Source organism: Heteronotia binoei, chromosome 13 (assembly GCF_032191835.1).
Source record: "Heteronotia binoei isolate CCM8104 ecotype False Entrance Well chromosome 13, APGP_CSIRO_Hbin_v1, whole genome shotgun sequence".
Classification (NCBI taxonomy): Eukaryota; Metazoa; Chordata; class Lepidosauria; order Squamata; family Gekkonidae; genus Heteronotia; species Heteronotia binoei.
The window spans coordinates 11,474,562-11,499,119 of NC_083235.1; the positions used below are offsets into that span (position 1 = coordinate 11,474,562).

General features: G+C 51.8%; 1 protein-coding gene across 1 annotated transcript in view; it reads left to right on the forward strand.

Moving 5' to 3' along the window:
• Positions 1–1,445: 1,445 nt before the first annotated feature.
• The window catches only part of ABCD1 (ATP binding cassette subfamily D member 1), a 43,459-nt gene continuing 20,346 nt past the window's right edge, over positions 1,446–24,558 (forward strand). The window contains exons 1-3 of the mRNA XM_060252486.1: positions 1,446–2,366; positions 8,288–8,468; positions 19,139–19,281. Coding sequence (XP_060108469.1) covers positions 1,446–2,366; positions 8,288–8,468; positions 19,139–19,281 — 1,245 coding nt within the window. The remainder of the gene's footprint in view (positions 2,367–8,287; positions 8,469–19,138; positions 19,282–24,558) is intronic.

Below are 24,558 nucleotides of genomic sequence, written 5' to 3' on the forward strand. Positions count from 1 at the left end.
ACCAAAGTGGACTTTCCGCATTTTCACCTTCGCCACCCTGCATCCTAGGGTTGCCAATCCCCAGGTAGGGGCAGGGGATCTTCCGGTTTGGAGGCCTTCCCCCCACTTCTGGGTCATCAGAAAGCAGAGGGGGGAGGGAAATGTCTGCTGTGCACACTCCATTATTCCCTATGGAGACCGATACCCATAGGGAAGAATGAAGCGGGTATCTGAAGCTCTTGGGGGGGGGGGTTATTTTTTGAGGTAGAGGCACTAAATTTTCAGCGTAGCATCCAGTGCCTCTCCTCAAGATACCCCGCAAGTTTCAAAAAGATTGGACCAGGAGGTCCAATTCTATGAGCCCCAAAATAAGGTGCCCCTATCCTTCATTATTTCCTATGGAAGGAATTTAAAAAGGTGCGAGGTCTCTTTAAATGTGATGGCCAGAACTCCCTTTGGAGTTCAATCCTGCTTGTCACACCCTTACTCCTGGCTCCACCCCCAAAGTCTCCCGGCTCCACCCCCAAAGTCCCCAGATATTTCTTGAATTGGACTCGGCAACCCTACTTGAATCCTGCAATCCGGAACAACTCCAAATAACGTGGACCAAGGCTACGACCAACAAAGCCGCGTTTCCAGATTCCTTTCTTTCGTTGAAAGGTTCAAAAAGCCTTCAAACTAAAAAAACCAAAGTGGACTTTCCGCATTCTTTCCCCCTTCTCGCCACCCTGCATCCTGCAATCCGGAACAGCGCCAAAGAACACAAACAAACAATGGCGACGACGAACAAAGCCGCGTTTCCAAATGTCTTTCTTTCTTTTTAACAAGCGGGATTAAAAAAAAATAAATGGAAAAAAAACAACAACCCCAAACCCAACGTGGGCGGTAAATCTCCTTTGCAATCCCTCGTTCCTAATTGCAGCACAAAAAAGCCCGGGCTGGAAAGAAAAAGGCTTCCCGCGCGCGCGCTCGCAAAAATCAAAACCCCAGAAGCGCATTTTTATTTATTTTTTATTTTTTCCCAAAAGCATTCAAAAATATGGGATTAAAAAAGCGCTCCGCCCCCCCCCCCCGAACTCCTTTTTGCAAAGGGGGTCACGGGTGCGCGCGCCCGCCACCTCCTTCCCTCCCGGGACCGCGCGCGCCCTCGCCCGCGCGCCCCCTTCCCCGTGCGCGCCGGCCGCCCAGCGCGCTCTAGCGTCCGCCCGCCTGCCCGCCTCTCTCGGCCGCTCTCTATGATCGGAGGGCTGGCCGGCGCTCAGTCCCCACCCCTGCTGGTGTCACTGGGAGGGCCGGGCACTGTCGAGGAAGGAGAGCGCGACTCTGGCTAGAGAAGTCAGTCCTGCCCGGGCTGGAGGCAGGAACGGGGCACTGCTTGCCGGCTGCAGCTGTTGTGAGGAAAAGAGGCGGCCCAGGGAACCAAAGGACCAGGGGGGCCCTGCGTGCCCACCCTTGCCGGCCACGCCATGCCCACCGCTGCCAAAGTGGCCGCCCGGCTGGCCCAGGGGGTCACGGCCAAGCGAGCGGCGGTGGCACTGCTGGTGGCGGCCTACGGGGCCAAGAAGCTGTACCCGGTGCTGCGGCGGCACTGGGCGGCCTCTGAGCTGGGGCCCGCCGGCGGGGAAGGTGGCGAACCTCTGGGCAAGTGGGGGGTGGCGGACGAGGCAGTGGCCTCGCCCCCCGGGGTGAACCGGGTCTTCTTCATCCGCCTGCTGCGCCTCTTGCGCCTCCTGTTCCCCGGGCCGCTGTGCCGGGAGACGGGGCTGCTGGCCCTGCACTCGGCCGCCCTGGCCAGCCGCACCTTCCTGTCGGTCTACGTGGCCCAGCTGGACGGGCGCCTGGCCCGCTGCATTGTCCGCAAGAGCCCCCAAGAGTTCACCTGGCAGCTGGTCCAGTGGCTGCTCATCGCCCTGCCGGCCACCTTCGTCAACAGTGCCATCCGCTACCTGGAAGGGCAGCTCAGCCTGGCATTCCGGGGGCGCCTGGTGGACCACGCCTACCGCTTCTACTTTGAGGGCCAGACCTACTACCGGGTCAGCAACATGGACGGGCGCCTGCGGAACCCTGACCAGTCCCTGACGGAAGACCTGGTGGCCTTCGCCAGCTCCGTGGCCCACCTTTACTCCAACCTCACCAAACCGGTGCTGGACCTCATCGTCACCTCCTACACCCTGGTCAGCTCGGCCCACTCCAAGGGGGCCAACACGGCCTGGCCGTCCCTCATCGCCGGCCTAGTGGCCTGCGTCACCGCCAAGGTCCTGCGCTCTTGCTCGCCCAAGTTTGGCCAACTGGTGGCTGAAGAGGCCCGGCGGAAAGGGGAGCTGCGCTACATGCATTCCAGGATGGTGGCCAACTCCGAAGAGATCGCCTTCTATGGAGGGCACAAGGTAAAAAGTGTGTGTGTGCCAGAGCTCTCTCTAGGGTGGCCAGGCTGTGGCTCTGGAGCCACGTGTGGCCTTTGTGCAAATATTCTGTGGCTCTCGAAGCCTCCACTAGTCCGTTGGGAGAGCCAGTTTGGTGTAGTGGTGAAGTGCGCGGACTCTTATCTGGGAGAACCGGGTTTGATTCCCCACTCCTCCACTTGCAGCTGCTGGAATGGCCTTGGGTCAGCCATAGCTCTGGCAGAGGTTGTCCTTGAAAGGGCAGCTTATGTCAGAGCTCTCTCAGCCCCACCTACTTCACAGGGTGTCTGTTGTGGGGGCGGGGGGCGGGGGGAGAAGAGATAGGAGATTGTAAGCAGCTCTGAGTCTCTGAGTTCAGAGAGACGGGCAGGGTATAAAACTGCAGTCTTCTTCTTCAGCCAGCTTGGAGAAAGCATTTCTCTCTTCAAATCCCTTCTCCAGCAGCTTGGAGAAGGCATTTGAAGTTAACGTGGCTTTCTTTCCACCTCTGCCTCCCCCATCTATTCGCCTGCCTGCCTGCCTTCCTTGCAGCTCTCAAACATCCGGTGTTTGTGTTTTGTAGCTCTCAGATATCTGACATTGATTCTACGTGGCTCTGGCGTTAAGCAAGTTTAGCCACTCTTGCTCTGGGAGCAAAATGGGGCTTCTCCGGAGGGGGGATTCTCACGTTCCTGTTCCAGAAGAGGGTGTTTTTGGCCTGCGTTCGGCTCCTGTAGGGCTAAGCCGTGAAATGGAGGCTGCCGGCTCTTTTAAGCCCTCTGCGAGCCAAGATTACTGCAAAGAGGGCGAGAGCACCCGACCTCCTTCCTTGTTGACTTCCTTTTTACCCTCCTGTATCATTTCATTCCTTGAATGCACCCCAAGAGCCAGGCTGGGGCCTTGACCTAATTTTATCGCTCCAGGGATCGTTCGTGAGTCATCTCCAGGGGTTGGCAGCGGCTCCCTGAATTCCTTCAGGGAACACTGTCTCCTTGCTGACGCCTGTCGCTCACTCTGGCCCACGGCTCAGGGGCCATCCATGTTGGTCGGAGCCACCCAGAATCGTTGTTCCTGCGTTGTGTGTGAAACGGATGTGGGGTACGTTGGGGGGTGCCCCAGGGATCCCCCCCCCGGCTCTGGAAAGCCAGTGGATCCCAGCAACAGATTGCTAGGCTGGGGAATCAGGATGCTGGACTGGTTCCCTGTTTCTCTGGCAGCCGCCAGGAGAAGGCTGTTAGCTGGAAAGGGAGAGCAAAGATTGATTTGGACATTTTTCTTAAAGGGGGGGGTCAGATAGCACACTTTCCCCTCCTCTCCCCCCCCCCCCCCCGCTGCAACCCCTCCTCCCTTCCAATCCAGCTATGTCAGAAAAGTCCAAGGCCGGAAACGCTCCCAGCTCTGGCCTCCGGCCAAAATGGAGGGTAACTTTAGGTCACGCAGACCTTCGCGGGCCCGGCTTTTGTTCCCTGCCTTTTCTCAGAACCAAGACGCAGAACACAATGCATGCACACACATACACCCCCATTGAACAAAATCCCTGCAGAAGAAATGACTCAGTTGTAAGTTGGAACCCCGTGACTTATCTTAAGTGCTGACGTGAGGTGGGGAAGTTGGATGGCTCGCATCCCCTGGGTTTCGAAGGGCAGCTGTGTTGCCATGGGGTAGAAGAGCTAGATTCGAATCCTGTAAACGCCTGTTTGCGGCTGACTCAGGCACGCACACCCCTCCCCTGAATTCCTCTTGAGGCAGCACGACCTCAGGAGCAGTGCCTCAGGAAGTCAGCGGCCTAAACGCCTGATGTTTGTTTCTACTTGACTGCATTTGCAAGGACCTCTGAATTCCATGTTTTCCTTTCTTTAAAGAACTGCGTTTGCTTCTTCCAGGTTTGAATCCAGTACCACCTTATTAGAGAGCAACCAGGTTTTCTGGGTATGAGCATTTGAGAGTGAGAACTCCCTTTGTCAGACAGGAATAGGAAAGGGAATCATAGAGTTGGAAGGGACCTCCAGAGTAATCTAGTCCAGGGTCCCCAACCCCCAGGCCGTGGACCAGTACCAGTCTGTGGCCTGTTAGCAACCAGGCCATGACTTGTATAATTATTTCATTATATATTATAATGTAGTAGTAGTAATAATAATAATCATAAAAAGAAGATATTGGATTTATATCCTGCCCTCCACTCTGAATCTCAGAGCGGCTCACAATCTCCTTTATCTTCCTCTCCCACAACAGACACCTTGTGGCTGAGAGAGCTCTCCCAGCAGCTGCCCTTTCAAGGACAACTCTGCAAGAGCGATGGCTGATCCAAGGCCATTCCGTCAGCTGCAAGTGGAGGAGTGGGGAATCAAACCCGGTTCTCTCAGACCACCACACCAAACTAATTGCCTTCCACAAAACCAGTTCCTGGTGCCAAAAAGGTTGGGGACTGCTGATCTAGTCCAACCCCCTTCACAATGCAGGAAACTCACAAATACCTCCCCTACATTCACAGGATCTTCATTGCTGTCAGAGGGCCATCCAGTCTCTGTTTAAAAACCTTCAAGGAAGGAGAGTTCTTTTATCCTTGCCAGAAGTTCATAGTTCTTTTAGCCTTGCAAGAAGGTGGATGCGATATTGTAAAGGAAAGTAAGGGGGAAACAGTCCCTTTCCTTGCTGGGAAACACCCTTCAGCCAAGGGCTCCTTGGAAAGTACCCAGGTAACCAGCTGCCACCGCCCAGAACCTCCTGAGCACATCTAGACTCACCCACTGAGAAGGTCGCCTTCCAGCTTTCGTACCAGAGCAATAACCCAAAAAGCAGGAACTCATTTGCATATCGGGCCACACCCCCTGGCATCACCATTGTTCCACACAGGGCTTTTGGGGGGGAGCCCAGCGGGGGCTCATTTGCATATTAGGCCACACCCCCTGACACCAAGCCAGCCGGAACTCCATTCCTGTGTGTTCCTGCTAAAAAAAAAAAAAAAGCTCTGGTTATAACCAATCCGGTAACAACCATACAGTTCAGGCCCGGGAGGGGGAGAGAAATATCTCAGAGAAATGGATTGTACTAAGTCAGGGGTGGCCAAATCTGCTTAACATAAGAGCCACATAGAACAAATGTCAGATGTTTGAGAGCCGTCAGACAGGAAGGAAGGAAGGAAGGAAGGAAGGAAGGAAGGAAGGAAGGAAGGAAGGAAGGAAGGAAAAAAGGACAAAAGATGCTTGTTGGTTTATTTATTTATTTTGTACATTTATAGCCTGCCCTTTCCCGTGAAGGACTCAGGGCGGATTCCAACAAGCCAAAACATTAAAACCAACAATAAAACATCAAAATAGTTAAAACAATTGAACCAATACTTTAAGTCAATCGTTTAAGACGGCATGGATGGTGTAAGCACTTGGGGCATAATTATGGTGGGCAGCCTACGTTGCCCCAAGATGTCAACAGTATTGGCCCCAAATGAAGCGGCAGTCATTGCTGGGAGGGCAGTTGGATGGCGTAGTAGGGTGGAGACGTCCGCTTGCCTCAAACATAGGCCTGGTGGAACAGCTCCATTTTACAGGCCCTCCGGGTAACAAAATGGTAACAAAACTGGAAGGGCCCGAATCTCTGTAGGGAGCTGATTCCACCAGGTCGGGGCCAAGGCCGAAAAGGCCCTGGCCCCGGTCGAGGCAAGCCGGATGTCCTTTTAGCCAGGGATGGTTTCTAAGGCATTTCTGGACTCGAACCCAGCGCTGTCAAAGGGAGCTTTGTCTAGGGGAGCAACAAGGATTATTGTGAGCCTGAAGACCAAGAAGCCCTATAAGGAAAGGCTGAAGGACCTGGGGCTATTCAGTCCGATATCAGTCAGTCAGGTGGTCTAGTCCAATCCCCTGCTCAGCGTAAGATCAGCCTGGAGCAGAGATGTCAAACCTGCAGCCCGTGGGCCGGACCAGGCCCCCAAAGGGCTTCTGTCAGGCTCGTGAGCAAGTCTGCTTCCTTCTCTCTCTCTCTCTCTCGCTTCCTTCTGCATCACAATCTGCCAGAATTTCTCAATTGCGCTGAAGCTACAGAGCGAAGCCTCTGTTTTCTCCATTGGCTGAGGCTCCTCTCTTGGTTCGGAAGCGGCAGGGAGGGGGAGCTTGCTTCGATACCGACCACAATATCGCAGGAGCGCTAATACTTTAAGCACGTTTTACTTGAGGCTTTTAAAAACAGATCTTTAATGGTGTTTGTCTGTGTCCTTTATAGTTATTGCTCCACTACCTGGCATTACATTTTGTGGCACACACACTGCCCGGCCTGGCAAGGCCTCATTTACATCAGATCTGGCCCTCGTAACAAATGAGTTTGACAGTCTTGGCCAAGAGCATCACTGACAAATGTTTGTCCACCCGCTGCTTAAAGACAGCCAGTGAGGGGGAGTTCCCCACCTCCACTGTTGGACAACTCTGACTGGAAAAAAGTTTTCCCTAATATCCAACTGGTACCTTCCCGCCCTTCATTTAAACCCATTAGGCGATTGTAAGCCCCACCCACCTCACAGGGTGTCTGTTGTGGGGGGAGAAGATGTAGGAGATTGTGAGCCCCTCCCACCTCACAGGGTGTCTGTTGTGGGGGGAGAAGATGTAGGAGATTGTGAGCCCCACCCACCTCACAGGGTGTCTGTTGTGGGGGGAGAAGATGTAGGAGATTGTGAGCCCCTCCCACCTCACAGGGTGTCTGTTGTGGGGGGAGAAGATGTAGGAGATTGTGAGCCCCACCCACCTCACAGGGTGTCTGTTGTGGGGGGAGAAGATGTAGGAGATTGTGAGCCCCACCCACCTCACAGGGTGTCTGTTGTGGGGGGAGAAGATGTAGGAGATTGTAAGCCCCTCCCACCTCACAGGGTGTCTGTTGTGGGGGGAGAAGATGTAGGAGATTGTAAGCCCCTCCCACCTCACAGGGTGTCTGTTGTGGGGGGAGAAGATGTAGGAGATTGTAAGCCCCTCCCACCTCACAGGGTGTCTGTTGTGGGGGGAGAAGATATAGGAGATTGTGAGCCCCACCCACCTCACAGGGTGTCTGTTGTGGGGGGAGAAGATGTAGGAGATTGTAAGCCCCTCCCACCTCACAGGGTGTCTGTTGTGGGGGGAGAAGATGTAGGAGATTGTGAGCCCCTCCCACCTCACAGGGTGTCTGTTGTGGGGGGAGAAGATATAGGAGATTGTGAGCCCCTCCCACCTCACAGGGTGTCTGTTGTGGGGGGAGAAGATATAGGAGATTGTGAGCCCCACCCACCTCACAGGGTGTCTGTTGTGGGGGGAGAAGATGTAGGAGATTGTAAGCCCCTCCCACCTCACAGGGTGTCTTTTGTGGGGGGAGAAGATATAGGAGATTGTAAGCCCCACCCACCTCACAGGGTGTCTGTTGTGGGGGGAGAAGATATAGGAGATTGTAAGCCCCTCCCACCTCACAGGGTGTCTGTTGTGGGGGGAGAAGATATAGGAGATTGTAAGCCCCTCCCACCTCACAGGGTGTCTGTTGTGGGGGGAGAAGATATAGGAGATAGTAAGCCCCTCCCACCTCACAGGGTGTCTGTTGTGGGGGGAGAAGATATAGGAGATCGTAAGCCCCTCCCACCTCACAGGGTGTCTGTTGTGGGGGGAGAAGATATAGGAGATTGTAAGCCCCACCCACCTCACAGGGTGTCTGTTGTGGGGGGAGAAGATATAGGAGATTGTAAGCCCCTCCCACCTCACAGGGTGTCTGTTGTGGGGGGAGAAGATATAGGAGATCGTAAGCCCCTCCCACCTCACAGGGTGTCTGTTGTGGGGGGAGAAGATGTAGGAGATTGTGAGCCGTTCTGAGTCTCTGATTCAGGGAGAACCTGCATCTTCTATTCTGTCCACGTCCTCCTTGTGGTGAGGCCTCCAGAAGTGCACACAAATAACACTTGCGTCTCCCTCTGGTCCCCCCCCCACCAGGTGGAGCTATCACTTCTTCAGAAGTGTTATCGCGAGCTGGCCTCCCAGATCAACGTGCTTCTCCTCGAGAGACTCTGGTATGTCATGTTGGAGCAGTTCCTCATGAAGTATGTCTGGAGTGCCGCCGGACTCGTCATGGTGGCTGTGCCCATCATCACCGCCACCGGGTACTCTGAGTCGGGTGAGTAGAGGCAGCGCGCTAGCTTGGCAGGGACTCCAGGGCAGTCTTCCTGGGCATAACTTAGACTGTTTGCCGCTAAAAATGGGCATTGCAAAGTAGGAGTTACGGTGGAAGGCGGACTGTTTGCTCAGAGGGTTAGTCGGGGCAGCTGGCCTGGCAGTTTGTCATTGGCCTGTGGGAATAAAGTAGGTTTGCAGTAATTGAAAACTGTCAGTCAGGGAGAGGGAAACTAAAGTCCTGACAAATAACATTAGCAGTGGGTAGTATCTCTTGAGCCAAAGCAGTCAAGATACCCTCGAGCAACACTCAACCTTTTGATGAAGACCTGAGTGAGAATCCTGGTCCTTCCCAAAACAGCTGCAGAGGAACAGAAGAAAGGGAGTCACTAAGAAACAAACAACTTCATTTCATTTCAAATGCTGCTTCATTTCAAGACATAGTTCAAGATGCAGGTTCCCAGCCTAACAGGAAGGAACATAAGAAGAGTCCTGCTTGATCTGACCAGTGGTCCATCTAGTCCAGCATCCTGTCTCACACAGTGGCCAGCCAGTTCCTCTGGAGGGCCAACAACAGGGCACAGAGGTTGTGGCCTTCATAAGAACATCAGAAGAGCCCTGCTGGATCTGACCAATAGTCCATCTAGTCCATCATCCTGTCCCACACAGTGGAAAACCAGTTCCTCTGGAGATCCAATAAACAGGCCATAGTGGGCGAGGCCTTCATGAGAACATCAGAAGAGCCCTGCTGGATCAGACAAGTGAGGGTCCATCTAGTCCAGCATCGTGCCTCATGCAGTGGCCAGCCATCTCCTCTGGAGGGCTAACAACAGGGCAAAGAGGCCGAGGCCTTCCCCTGATGTTGCCTCCTGTCTCTGGGATTCAGAGATTCAATTCTCTGAATGTGGAGGTTCCCCCCAGCCACCGTGGCTAGTTGCTATTGATAGGCCGATCCTCCAAGAATCTATCTAAAAAAGATAAAGGTAGTCTCCTGTGCAAGCACGTCATTTCCGACTCTGGGGTGACGTAACTTTCACAACATTTTCATGGCAGACTTTTTTACGGGGTGGTTTGCCATCGCCTTCCCCAGTCATCTACACTTTCCCCCCAGAAAGCTGAGTACTCATTCTACCGACCTCGGAAGGATGGAAGGTTGAGTTAACCTGGAGCCGGCGACCTGAACCCAGCTTCCGCTGGGATCAAACCCAGGTCATAAGCTGAGCTTAGGACTGCAGTACTGCAGCTTTATCACACTGCGCCACGGGGGCTCTTACCAAGAATCTATCTAATCCCCTTTAAAAGCTGCTTGTTCCTGTGGCCGTCACTACATCCCTTGGGGGCCAGTTCCACATCTGAATCACTCCGCGTCAAGTTTTGTCATCGTTGTTCATTCGCACAGTCGATACCGACTCTTTGCGACCCCATGGACCAAATCACACCAGGCTTTTGTCCATCCTGAGCCTACCGCCCGTTGCCTTCATTGGACGCTCTTGAATTCTAGTCTTTTGGGAGAGGGAGGGAAAGTTCTCCTTTGGACGTGATTTCGATTTGCATTTGAAAGCGGTGGGATAAGGCACACCTGAGGCCATCTCCGTATCGATCTCTGGCCAAAGTGGGCCAAACTAGACGCACAGGTTTTTAATCCGGTCGGGGCTCCCAGGTCGAGTTTGCCACACCCATCCAGGAGCTGCAGGGAATGGCTTTTAAAAAATAAAAGAGTGTCCGAAGGGGTTGGGAATGCCTTTAGGTGTGTGGGGGAGTCATTTCCCTGTTTTTGCATGTGCAGAATGCTCCACGCTGGAATAGCAGAAATGGGGATATGTCTCCCTCAATGCTATTTCCGCATGGCTCAGAGGGGAGGCAAGAGCCCTCCCTCCCCCTCCCCTTGGAGTGTTAGATGTCTCCTTTGGGGGGGGGGGGCTGTAACTCAGTGGAAGAGCTTTTGCTTGTCATGCAGAAAATCCCATATTCAATCCCCAGCATCTCCAGTTAAAAGACCAGGCAGGAGGTGATGGAAAAGACCTTGACCTGAGACCCTGGCTCAGTGGCAGAGCCTCTGCTTGGCATGCAGAAGGTCCCAGGTTCAATCCCCGGCATCTCCAGTTAAAAGGAGCAGGCAGGAGGGGATGGAAAAGACCTTGACCTGAGACACTGGCTCAGTGGCAGAGCCTCTGCTGGGCATGCAGAAGGTCCCAGGTTCAATCCCCGGCATCTCCAGTTAGAAGGACCAGGCAGGAGGTGATGGGAAAGACCTTGACCTGAGACCCTCTCTCAGTGGCAGAACATCTGCTTGGCATGCAGAAGGTCCCAGGTTCAATCCCCAGCATCTCCAGTTAGAAGGACCAGGCAGGAGGTGATGGGAAAGACCTTGACCTGAGACCCTCTCTCAGTGGCAGAACATCTGCTTGGCATGCAGAAGGTCCCAGGTTCAATCCCCAGCATCTCCAGTTAGAAGGACCAGGCAGGAGGTGATGGGAAAGACCTTGACCTGAGACCCTCTCTCAGTGGCAGAACATCTGCTTGGCATGCAGAAGGTCTCAGGTTCAATCCCCGGCATCTCCAGTTAAAAGGACCAGGCAGGAGGGGATGGGAAAGACCTTGACCTGAGACTCTGGCTCAGTGGCAGAGCTTCTGCTTGGCATGCAGAAGGTCCCAGGTATAATCCCCGGCATCTCCAGTTCAAAGGACCAGGCAGGAGGTGATGGGAAAGACCTTGACCTGAGACTCTGGCTCAGTGGCAGAGCTTCTGCTTGGCATGCAGAAGGTCCCAGGTTGAATTCCCGGCACCTCCAGTTAAAAGGAACAGGCAGGAGGTGATGGGAAAGTGATGGGAGGGTCTCAGGTTCAATCCCCGGCATCTCTAGTTAAAAGGACTGCACAATGTGAAAGACCTCTGCCTGAGAAGCCCACAGACAGCATCTTGCCAGGAGACCTGGGTCCCCACACAGTCGTCAAAACGCCCTGCTGGGAACAAAAGAGCAGTCCATCCAGTTTCACTTCCTGAGCTTCAGAGAGGCAGGTTCCCAGTGATAAGATGCAAAGGTGATGCAGAAACCTTGAGGGTGAGCTGGTGTACTCTCCCCACGGCAGGGGTGGCCAAACTTGCTTAATGTAAGAACCAGATAAAATAAATATCAGATGTTTGAGAGCCTCAAGACATGAACATATATTACAAACATGTCTTTATTAAAACTCTTAGTATTTTCGTTGCACAAAAAGATAAATTGCATATGTATGCACTTTACAACATGGCCATGCTAAAAGGAGACTTTAAAAAAAAATCTGGGAGTAACAGATCCCATAAGACCAGCAAAGGGAAAGGTTAGGGAATTATTTTTTGGCACTTGTGGGAGAAAGAAACACACATGTACCATATAAATAACTGATGACCATTTGCATCATGATGCATCTCTTTTTGCCGTGACACCAAGGTTAGGAAATCCAGCTCCTACAAGAGGTGTGAAACTAAGGGGGAACCCTGCTCAGCCCTCTTTAATTCCCTACCCCCTTCCAGTGGCTCCCTCTGCTCTTGCACTCTCTTTCTCCGCTGTAGGTCTCTGGGTGACCTCCACGGTGGAGGAGAGGAGCTTGCAAGTCTGCCTATTTCCCTCTCCTTCCCTGCTCCACACGTGGCAGAAATACTTACCCACCTATGGGGTCAGCGCTCAGAGGCTGACTACTGAGGTCCTGATGCTTAGCATGCTTACTTGAGAGCAAGACTTCATTAAGTTCCTCCTTGACCTCTGGGAGTTGCACAATATGTGTGAAAGAGCCACATGTGGCTTCTGAGCTACAGTTTGGACACCCCTGTCTCTAGGAGATTAGGGGGTTGGAGCACCTTCCCTGTGAAGAAAGGCTGAAGAGAACATAAGAGAAGCCATTTTGGATCAGGCCAATAACCCACAAGAACATAAGAGAAGCCATGTTGGATCAGGCCAGTGTCCCATCCAGTCCAATACTCTGTGTCACCTAGTGGCCAAAAATCCCAGGTGCCATCAGGAGGTCCATCAGTGGGGCCAGGACACTAGAAGCCCTCCCACTATGCCCCCCCAAGTGCCAAAAAGACAGAGCATCACTGCCCCAGACATAAGAACACAAGAGAAGCCATGTTGGATCAGGCCAGTGGCCCATCCAGTCCAACATTCTGTGTCACACAGTGGCCAAAAAACCCAGGTGCCGTCAGGAGGTCCACCAGTGGAGCCAGGACACTAGAAGTCCTCCCACTGTTGCCTCCCCCAAGCACCAAGAAGACAGAGCATCACTGCCCCAGACATAAGAACATAAGAGAAGCCATGTTGGATCAGCCCAGTGGCCCATGCAGTCCAACACTCTGTGTCACACAGTGGCCAAAAAGCAGGTGTCATCAGGAGGTGCACCAGTGGGGCCAGGACACTAGAAGCCCTCCCACTGTGCCCCCCCCCCAGCACCAGAATACAGAGCATCACTTGCCCCAGACAGAGAGTTCCGTCAATATCCTGTGGCTAACAGCCACTGATGGATCTCTGCTCCATGTTTATCCAGTTTTGGACTTTTCCATTTAGAGCAGCAACAGCTAAGAACTGAACAGGACAGAAGTTTATCAAATGATGTGTACGGTGGGGAGAGTTGACTTTTCTCCCTCTCCCAAAAGCCTAGAATTTGAGGGCATCCCATGAAGCTGATGGGCAGTAGTTTCAGGATGGACAAAAGGAAATACTTCTTTACACTGATTAAAATGTAGAATTTGCAGCCAGAGGATGTAGTGATGGCCACAGGAATAAGCAGTTTTAAAAGGAGATTAAATAGATTCCTGGAGGATAAGTCTGTCAGTGGCTACTAGCCGCAGTGGCTGAGGGGAACCTCCACAACCTCTTCTGAATCCCAGAGCCGGGAGGCAACATCAGGAGAAGGCCTAGGCCTCTCTGCTTTGTTGTTGGCCTTCCAGAGGAACTGGCTGGCCACTCTGTGAGGCAGGATGCTGGACTCATTGAACAACTGGTCTGATCCAGTACAGTTCTTCTGGTGTTCATAAAACCTTGGTCTCTCTGCCCTGTTGCTGGCCCTCCAGAGGAACTGGCTGGCCACTCTGTGAGGCAGGAGGCTGGACTAGATGGACCACTGGTCTGATCCAGCAGGGCTCTTCTGATGTTCTTATGAAGGCCTCAGCCTCTCTGGCCTGTTGTTGACCCTTCAGAGGAACTGGTTGGCCACTGTGTGAGACAGGAGGCTGGGCTAGATGGACCACTGGTCTGATCCAGCAGGGCTCTTCTGATGTTCTATGAAGGCCTCAGCCTCTCTGCCCTGTTGTTGGCCCTCCAGAGGAACTGGCTGGCCACTGTGTGAGACATGATGCTGGACTAAATGGACTACTGGTCTGATCCAGCAGGGCTCTTCTGATGTTCTTATGAAGGCCTCAGCCTTTCTGCCCTGTTGTTGACCCTTCAGAGGAACTGGTTGGCTACTGTGTGAGACAGGACACTGGACTGGGTGGACCACCGATCTGATCCAGCAGGGCTCTTCTGATATTCTTATGAAGGCCTCAGCCACTCTGCCACGTTGTTGGCATTGAGGGGATTATATCCTTAACACACAAAAAATCTAAAACTGGTTTCCCTGTTTCATCATGTTTTGATAAGGGAACTGCCTCATGAAAGTCCTCCCAAAATGGATTATACATAATCCTGCCCATCAAAATTTGTTTGCAGAGTTTCCGGCACCTCTCTCTTGGCTTGACTTCACAAACGAAGATTTAAGAAAGGTGCAGTAGTCCATGTCTGCTGCAGGCTCGCTGGTGGCTGACAAGACCAATGCGGGACAGGCAGGTCCGGCCACAGTGGCTGCAGGGAAAAGTCTGATTTGGGGCACCAAATTTCCGATTTCTGATTTCCGGCACCATTGTCTAAGTAAAGAACTTGTGGGAGACTTCCAATTCCTTTCAATAACCAGGAGAGCTGAAGCGACCAACGTCGAGACAAGAGACGTTATGTTTTTATCTATCTGTGAATCAGCCAGCAGGGCTCTTCTGAAGTTCTTATGCCTGATTTTGCATTCTGGCTTTTCTGAGGGAGAGCCAGTTTGGTGTTAAGTGTGGTTAAGTGGTTAAGTGGTTAAGTGTGCAGACTCTTATCTGGGAGAACCAGGTTTGATTCCCCACTCCTCCACTTGCACCTGCTAGAATGGCCTGGGGTCAGCCATAGCTCTGGCAGAGGTTGTCCTTGAAAGGGCAGCTGCTGTGAGAGCCCTCTCAGCCCCACCCGTCTCACAGGGTGTCTGTTGTGGGGGAGGAAGGGAAAGGAGATTGTGAGCCGCTCTGAGACTCTTCTGAGTGGAGGGCGGGATATAAATCCAATATCTTCTTCTTGAGGTGTCCCACCCTCTCTGTGTGGTTGCTTGGAAACCTGTTGGTTTCGCTGCCATGACTTGCTCAGCTGAAGGTGGGACTGTATAGCCCCGAGGGCCACATCCAGCCACAGCCAGAGCCTCTGATACCAAGGAAACCAAGCTGTGCACGGTCCCTGCTTCCTTTGAGGCCACTTTACAGGGCTTTTTTGGTAGCAGGAACTCCTTTGCATATTAGGCCACACCTCCCTGATGCAGCCAATCCTCCAAGAGCTTACAGGGCTCTTCCTACAGGGCCTACTGTAAGCTCCAGGAGGATTGGCTGTACCAGACAATGTGGCCTAATATGCAAAGGAGTTCCTGCTCCAAAAGGCACCCTGGGCCACACACCCCTGATGTAGCCAATCCTCCAAGAGCTTACAGGACTCTTAGTACAGGGCCTACTGTAAGCTCCAGAAGGATTGACTACACCAGAGGGCATGGCCTAATATGCAAAGGAGTTCCTGCTAGAATTCTACCCCTCGGCCACACTCCCCTGATGTAGCCAATCCTCCAGGAACTTACAGTGCTCTTCTTACAGGGCCTACTGTAAGCTGCAGGAGGATTGGCTACATCAGGGGTGTGTGGCCTAACATGCAAAGGAGCTCCTGCTAGAATTCTACCCCTGGGCCATACTCCCCTAATGTAGCCAATCCTCCAAGAGCTTACAGGGCACTTTTTATGGAGCCTACTGGAAGCTCCAGGAGGATTAGCTATATCAGGGGAGTGTGGCCTAATATGCAAAGGAGTTCCTGCTAACAAAAACACGCCCTGCAAATTAGCCACAAAGCTAGCAAAGGGCTTTTTTTGGACAAAGGGCTCATTAAAGGATGCCCTCTCCTATCCAGGGGCAGACAGCTTTAGGGAGAGAGGCATCAGGGAAGCCTTTGTTACTGTGCTTAGGTAGAGCAAAAGCCCTTTGCCCGCATCTTAAATGGAGTGGCCGAAGTCCCATGATAAGGGAAGGAAGAGCAGGCTTTGGTGCCAGCCAGGGAGAGGGTGAAGGGTCTCGATTCCTGTCGCAATCGGTTGGAGGGTGGAGCCAACGGTGCTCAACTTTTACCCTTTGATCGGTTCAACGCCCCAGGTATTTTTTTTTTAAATAAGTTGCTGACTAGGGCACAGGAAATCTCCCAGCAAAATCTGGGGTTTTATTTTCAGCAGTTTGGTGGTGGAGCAGTCCCTGCAGTGTTCCCCCTAAGGCAGGGGTGGCCAAACTTGCTTAACGTAAGAGCCACACAGACTATCAGATGTTTGACAGCCACAAGACAGGGAGGAAAGGAAGGAAATAGATGGGAGAGGGAGGGAAGGAAGGAAATAGATGGGAGAGGGAGGGAGAGAGGGAGGAAGGAAATAGATGGGAGAGGGAGGAAGGGAGGAAGGAAGGAAATAGAAGGGAGAGGGAGGGAGGGAGGGAGGAAGGAAGGAAATAGATGGGAGAAGGAGGGAGGAAGGAAGGAAATAGATGGGGGAGGGAGGAAGGAAATAGATGGGAGAGGGAGAAAGGGAGGGAGGAAGGAAATAGAAGGGAGAGGGAAGGAGGAAGGAAATAGATGGGAGAGGGAGGGAGGAAGAAAGGAAATAGATGGGGGAGGGAGGGAGGAAGGAAATAGATGGGAGAGGAAGAAAGGGAGGAAGGAAGGAAATAGAAGGGAAAGGGAGGGAGGAAGGAAATAGATGGGAGAAGGAGGGAGGGAGGAAGGAAGGAAATAGATGGGAGAGGGAGAAAGGGAGGGAGGAAGGAAATAGAAGGGAGAGGGAAGGAGGAAGGAAATAGATGGGAGAGGGAGGGAGGAAGAAAGGAAATAGATGGGGGAGGGAGGGAGGAAGGAAATAGATGGGAGAGGGAGAAAGGGAGGAAGGAAGGAAATAGAAGGGAAAGGGAGGGAGGAAGGAAATAGATGGGAGAAGGAGGGAGGGAGGAAGGAAATAGATGGGAGAGGGAGGGAAGGAAGGAAAGAAAGAAATAGATGGGAGAGGGAGGGAGGAAGGAAGGAAATAGATGGGGGAGGGAGGGAAGGAAATAGATGGGAGAGGGAGGGAAGGAAGAAAGGAAGGAAAGCAAATGGATTGGCGAGAGGGGGAGAGGTGGAAAGAAAGCAATTTCAACTTCAAATACATTCTCCAAGCTGCTTGGTGAAGTGATTTAAAGGGACAAATACCTTCTCCAAGCCAGCCATCTGGGCAGGGGGGGCTTCGAGATCCACACAGTATGTGTGAAAGAGCCACATGTGACTCCTGAGCCACAGTTTGGCCACCCCTGCTCTGAGCTGAGTTGGTGAGAGCTAGCGCACAGTTTTTCGTTAGCCTCCAGATCACCCATTTTTGTCTTCGCTCAGGAAAAATGGCCTCGGAGCAAACTGATTCATGCAGCAGCTTACAACTTCATTGCTGGTAGCTCACAGGTTAGAATCTTTGCTCCCAAGACTCCACGGCTTAGTGGGTCCCCTGGTGTGCCAGCCTAGCATGGTGGCAGTAAAGAAGGTGCCAGTAGTGGCTTAAGGGCCAGGTGTTGGAGAGAGGGGCTTCTGGGTTGGGCAGTGGGATTTTCGGGGCAGACTTCAGTTCCAAGACAGGAAGTTGAACTACAAGGAAAGGCTGAAAAGTCCGGGACTTTTTCAGTTTATGAAAGAGACAACTAAGGGTAGAGATGAGGGAGGTTTATAAAATTAAGCACTGGGTGGAAAGGGCAGACCAAGAGAACTTTTCCCTCCCTCTCCCAAGATGCTAGAACTTGGGAGCATCCAATGAAGTTGATGGAGAACTTGAAAAAGATGGAGAAAAAGAAATACTGCTTTACACAGAGAGCGATTGAAGTGTGGAATTCACCGCCAGAGGATGTAGCGATGGCCACAGGAACAGACGGCTTGAAAAGGGTTGGCCGCTCTGTGAGACAGGATGCTGGACTAGATGGACCACTGGTCTGATCCAGCAGGGCCCTTCTGATGTTCTTATGAAGGCCTCGGCCTCTGCCCTGTTGTTGGCCCTCCAGAGGAGCTGGTTTTCCACTGTGTGGGACAGGATGCTGGACTAGATAGACCACTGGTCTGATCCAGAAGAGCTCTTCTAATGTTCTTATGAAGGCCTCAGCCTCTCTGCCCTGTTGTTGGCCCTCCAGAAGAACAGGTTGGCCACTGCATGAGACGGGATGCTGGACTATTTGGACCACTGGTCTCATCCAGCAGGGCTCTTCTGATGTTCTTATGAAGGCCTCAGCCTCTCTGCGCTGTTGTTGGCCCTCCAGAGAAACCAGTTGGCTACTGTGTGAGACAGAATGCTGGAATGGATGGACCACTGGTCTGATCCAGCAGGGCTCTTCTTGTGTTCTTATGACAAGAAGGCCTTGGCCTCTATGCCCTGTTGTTGGTCTTCCAGACGAATTGGTTGGCCACTGTGTGAGGCAAGATACTGGACTAGATAGGCCATTGGTCTGATCCAGCAGGGCTTTTCTGATGTTCTTAAGGCGGCCTTGGCCTCTCTGCCCTGTGGTTAACCCTCCAGAGGAATTGGTTGGCCATTGAGTGCGACAGGATGTTGGACTAGATAGAAGATGATATTGGATTTATATCCCGCCCTCCACTCTGAATCTCAGAGTCTCAGAGCAGCTCACAATCTCCTTTATCTTCCTCCCCCACAACAGACACCATGTGAGGTGGATGCAGCTGAGAGGGCTCTCACAGCAGTTGCTCTTTCAAGGACAACTCCGTGAGAGCTATGGCTGACCCAAGGCCATTCCAGCAGGTGCAAGTGGAGGAGTGGGGAATCAAACCCGGTTCTCCCAGATAAGAGACTGCACACTTAACCACCACACCAAACTGGCTCTCAAAGACGCCTGGTCTGATCCAGCAGGGCTCTTCTGATGTTCTCATGAAGGCCTCGGCCTCTCTGCCCTGTTGTTGGCCCTCCAGAGGAACTGGGTGGCCACTGTGTGAGGCAGGATGCTGGACTAGATGGACCACTGGTCTGATCCAGCAGGGCTCTTCTGATGTTCTTATGAAGGCCTCGGCCTCTCTGCCCTGTTGTTGGCCCTCCAGAGGAACTGGCTGGCCACCGTGTGAGGGAGGATGCTGGACTAGATGGACCACTGGTATGATCCAGCAGGGCTCTTCTGATGTTCTTATGAAGGCCTCAGCCTCTCTGCCCTGTTGTTGGCCCTCCAGAGGAACTGGCTGGCCACCGTGTGAGGGAGGATGCTGGACTAGATGGACCACAGGTCTGATCCAACAGGGGTCTTCTGATGTTCTTGCTCTGTTCTTAAACTGGGTCTTCTGGGGTTCCTGTTACCTCTTCTCAGTCTCCTTTCTTGTTCCTCCCCAGATACGGAAGAGGTGAAGCAGGCAGCGCAGGAGATGGAAGAGCAGGAGTTGGTGAGCCTGAGGACTGAGGCCTTCACCACTGCCCGGAACCTGCTAAACGCAGCGGCCGATGCGACCGAGAGAGTCATCTCTTCCTACAAAGAGGTGTGAAAGCCGCAGGGACGATTGATTCGACTTGGGAAGGATTGGGGTCAGGGAAGGGAGGGCGCCCCAAACACCTCTAATATCGCATGAGAGAATCCAGGAGGGCTTGGCAATTAGAAGAGGGAGTTTGCAGCTGTTCCAGTCAGTTTCAAAATAGCTTGGTCCATTGCAGGATGTTTTTAAAAAAAAAAACACCTTTGCCTGGGTTCCTTTGTGTTCCCTTTCATTCAAGGAACTGAACCACAAGGATTTAAGTGGAATGTGCTTACTTGATGTTATAATTGCGTAAATTAAAAAAACCCTTTGAACGCTACCCTCCCCCCCCCCACACACACACCACAAATGACATTCCCACTCAAGGTTTTTAGTCGTAGGAAAGGAAAGGTCCCCTGGGCAAGCACCAGTCGTTTCCTACTCTGGGGTGACGTTGCTTTCACAATGTTTTTGTGGCAGACTTCTTCGGGGTGGTTTGCCATTGCATTTCCCAGTCATCTACGCTTTCCCTCCAGCAAGCTGGGGACTCCTTTTACCGACCTCGGAAGGATGGAAGGCTGAGTCAACCTGGAGTTGGCTACCTGAACCGAGCTTTCGCTGGGATAGAACTCAGGTCGTGAGCAGAGAGTTCAGATCACAGTACTGCAGTACTGCTGCTTTACCACTCTGCACCACGGGGCTGCTATTTTAGTTGTAACTGCAGAATAAATACATCAAATACACAGTAAATACACCAGAGAAAGAAGAATGATGTATCCTGCAGGCACACAAGTCCAAAGTTGAGCTTCAAGGCTTCTTTGCAGTGAGCTGTCTGTGCGCAGTGGACCATAGACAGATTTCAAGTGGGATTGGATAGATTTGTGGAGGAGAGGTTTATCAGTGGCTACTAGCCATGGGGACTAAAAGGAACCAGCGGTCAGCCCTGGAAGGGAAGTGCCAGGAGACAACATTGGTGGAAGGCCTCGGCCTCTCTACCCTGTTGCTGGCCATCCAGAGGAACTGATTGTGTGAGACAGGATGCTGGATTCGATGGACCGCTGGTCTGATCTGGCACAGCTCTTGTGACGTTCCCATTGTCTGCCAGTTCAGGAGACTGGTTTTAACCCATAGCCACTCAAACTGCATGAACCCAGTGTAGGCTTCAGCCTCTATGCCCTCCAGAGGAACTGGCTGGACACTGTGTGAGACAAGAGGATGCTGGACTAGATAGACCACTGGTCTGATCCTGCAGGGCTCTTCTGATGTTCTTATGAAGGCTTCAGCCTCTATGCCCTGTTGTTGGCCCTTTGGAGGAACTGGTCGGCCACTGTGTGAGTCAGGATGCTGGATTCGATGGACCACTGGTCTGATCCAGCAGGGCTTTTCTGATGTTCTCATGAAGGCCTCGGCCTCTCTGCCATGTTGTTGGCCCTCCAGAGGAACTGATCGGCCACTGTGTTAGACAGGATGCTGGACTAGATGGATCCCTGGTCTGATCCAGCAGGGCCCTTCTGATGTTCTTATGAAGGCCTCGGCCTCTCTGCCCTGTTGTTGGCCCTCCAGAGGAAACTGGTTGGCCACTGTGTGAGACAGGATGCTGGATTCGATGGACCGCTGGTCTGATCTGGCACAGCTCTTGTGACGTTCCCATTGTCTGCCAGTTCAGGAGACTGGTTTTAACCCATAGCCACTCAAACTGCATGAACCCAGTATAGGCGCCCTTCTCTTGGGAGTCAGTCCTGTGAACTGGGCAGCTCTCCTGAATAGACCACCTGCAGGGTCAGATGGCAGGCTGTGTCTTTTCGCAGTCCCCCAGGGGCACAGTGAGAGTGTTGGACTAGGATCTGAGAGACAGTTTCAGATCCCCGCTCTGTTATGGAAGCTCGCTGGGTAATCTTGAGCCGCTCACCTCCCCCAGTGTAACCTACCTTGCAGGGTCATTGTGAGGATAAAATGGAGAACAGAGGATGTTGTAAGCTGCTTTGGCTCCCCATGGAGGAGAAAAGTGGGGCATAAATGATGCAAAGGATTTCTGATTTTATACACCAGGGGTGGCCAAACTGTGGCTCAGGAGCCACATGTGGCTTTTTCACACATATTGAGTGGCTCTTGAATCCCCCACTGCCCTGTCAACCAGCTTGGAGAAGGCATTTCTCTCTTTAAATCACTTCTCTAAGCCAAGCCAAGACAGCCGGCAGCCAGGAGAATGCATTTAAAATTAAAGTTGCTTTCTTTCCACCTCTCTCTCCCCCATCTATTTTTCTTCCTTCCTTGCATCTCTCAAACACCTGATGTTTTTCTATGTGGCTCTTACGTTAAGCAAGGTCTCTCTCGTTATATGCTTTTGAAATGAGTTTTCTTATCGTTTCCTCAAAGAATTCTGGGAATTGTAGTTTTATGGCGGGGTATGCTGAGAATTTCTGGTTAGCCTCTTTAGGAAGCTACGTTTCCTAAACCTTTTCCAGTGGGGAGCCATTACAGCAAAACAGGTTTGATCCTTATTTGCATGTCATTTGATGTGCGCTGGCTGATGTTGTGCATTGTGCCTCGTGCAGAGAGATTAGTTTGGACTGCCCGTGGGAAATTCCCAAACTTTTCTTTCCCATGGCCTGGTTATTTTTGCACCTCTCCTTCGTGGCCCACTGAAATTTGGGGGTGGAGCCAGGAGACAGGAATTATGTCATTTCCTGTGGTGTCAAGGACCAAGTGATGTCACTTCCGGGGCACACTGAACCAAAATTCCACCTTTTTCTGTGATGTCACTTCTAGGGCACTCCCCCAAACCTGCCATTTTCAGAAAAATCTCTGTAACTCATGCTGAGCCAAAACAGAGGTGGAAAGTGGGCAGTCCTCTCTTTTCACCCCGACACCTGCATGCACCTATCTGTTTGTATATTCTTCTCCAGCTTGCAAGCACTCCTGATGCCCATGTTCAATTGCCTGCACCACCTACACACCCCTTCCTCAACAGCACTGGCCAGTGTATGCAGTTGGGAGTGCTGTTGCCATTGCCATCCGGAATGCCAGCACTGGGCCCTGGCAGCTGCTCTACCTCAAAATATGCTGAAAGATTTAGTAGGCCCTTCCTTCAGCTGCTACTACTGCAACCCTGCCTCAAGCTACAACCGAGCTTGCTTGGTTTCAAGAAAATCTGTGGACAGCTATTTTTCATACTTTTCTTTGGTTGAAACACAGGGAAATTGCTGTGAAAGGTAGCAGAGAATTGTACTGCAATTAATGAATTAATTTCAAGTCATATGAAGTTCATACAAGCTTTTTTGCAGTTATCCCAAAAAGGATATTTATGAGGGACATGCAACTTTTTACTGGCTGTGTTTCCCATGCCTTTATTTATTTATTTATTTATTTATTTATTTATCTATCTATCTATCTATTTATTTATTTATTTCAATTTATATCCCGCCCTACCCCACCGAAGCGGGCTCAGGGCGGCTCTTTAAAAGCAACCTGTTGTGCAGATACTTAGCCAGTGCACTACTTTCATCCTTTTTAATATCTACAGGAGGAGGTTAATTTTGGTGTTAGACAGCTGTTAAAAGCAGGACCAGTAAAATGGTGTCAAGTTCATAGCACCATCTCTTCCAGTGCTGTTGAGATATACCGCAGTAATCTCCAATGATCTCTTTCTGCCCCACACCTCTTACTTTCACTCACTCACACAGAAATCTCATAGAAGGCCACCTGGCTACAACTGGGGGTGCCAACTTTTCATTGGCAGAGCTCCTATGTCTGCAACAACAGTATGATGAACAGAAAAGTTTCATCCAGTAAAAATGGAAGAAAAGAAAGAAAGAAAGAGAAAAGGAAAGAATGAAGTGGAAGGAAAGGAAAAGAAAGACATGGAAAGAAAGAACATAAACATAAGAAGAGCCATGTTGGATCAGGCCAGTGGACTATCCAGTCCAAAATTCCCTCATACAATGCCCCAAAAGCACCAGAATGTCCACCAGTGGGGCCAGGGCACTAGAAGCCCTCCCAACTGTTGCTTCCCGCCCCCCCCCCCCAGCACCAAGAATACAGACAGAGCATCACTTGCAGGGAAAGAAAGAAAGGGGGGCAAAGGAGAAAAAAAGCCTTCCTCATCATCAGATGAATCTAGCCAGCAAAAATTCTGCCCAGGGGTCGTTTGGTAAAAAAAATAACTACTGGAATGCCCACTCCCCGCCCCTCCTGGCTGAAAAAAACACACACACCCTTCTTTGCTACCCAGGCCTCCCAGGGTAATCTCCCCAAAAGAACATACTACAAAGCACATGAAAGCTCATACCTTGAAGAACACTTCATGGGTCTAAAGTGCCAAAGGATGCCAGCTTTTCTCTCAAACACTGGGAGCAGGGGAGAAAGAAGGAGAGGCAGCCCAGCTTCTCTCTGAACAACACAGAGATGGGGCGGGGCTAGCTTTGCTGGGGGCTTTGGCTTTTCTTGTGACCCAGTAGTGAGGCTTCTGTGGCCCAGTACTGGGTCACGACCTTGCAAATGGGAAACACTGGTCTAGGGAATCTTTGTAGATTTGGGTTCTCTGTAGTTTGCTAAATTTAAGATTAAAAACCCCCGTGACGCAGAGTGGTAAAACTTCAGTACAGCAGTCTGAGCTCTCTGCTCATGACCTGAGTTCGATCCTGGCAGAAACTGGACTCAGGGAGCCGGCTCGAGGTTGACTCAGCCTTCCATCCTTCCGAGGTCGGTCAAATGAGTACCCAGCTTGCTGGGGGGGGGGGGGAGTGTAGATGATTGGGGAAGGCAATGGCAAACCACCCCGTAAAAAGTCTGCCGTGAAAACATTGTGAAAGCAACGTCACCCCAGAGTTGGAAATGACTGGTGCTTGCACAGGGGACTGCCTTTACCTTTTTAAATTTAAGCTTGCCAACCCTCAGGTGGGGCCTGGAGTACTTCTGCTTCTACAACTGATCTCCCAACTACAGAAATCAGTTCCCCTGGAGGAAATGGCAGCTTCAGGGAATGGACTAAGGAAAGGTTAGGAACCCCTTATCTCTGTAGGATAAGTTCTGTTCTGGGGCAAATTTACTCATTGCATAGGAAGGAACTCTGCCTATTTTACTGCCAACCTGAATAACTGACCCTTTGGCACTCATTCCCTTCTGGATAAAAAAAAAAAAGTTAACACAGTGGGGAAAATGTGGGTCAGTGTTGGCCGGTGGGGCTGTATGGATCACAGCTCAAGATGACGGTAGACAGACAGACCCCTCTTTTAGGCTGGTTCCTGTGAATGCTTCCATCTTCTGCTATGTGTTTCCAGGTTAAGCCAGAGGTGGGCAGACTGT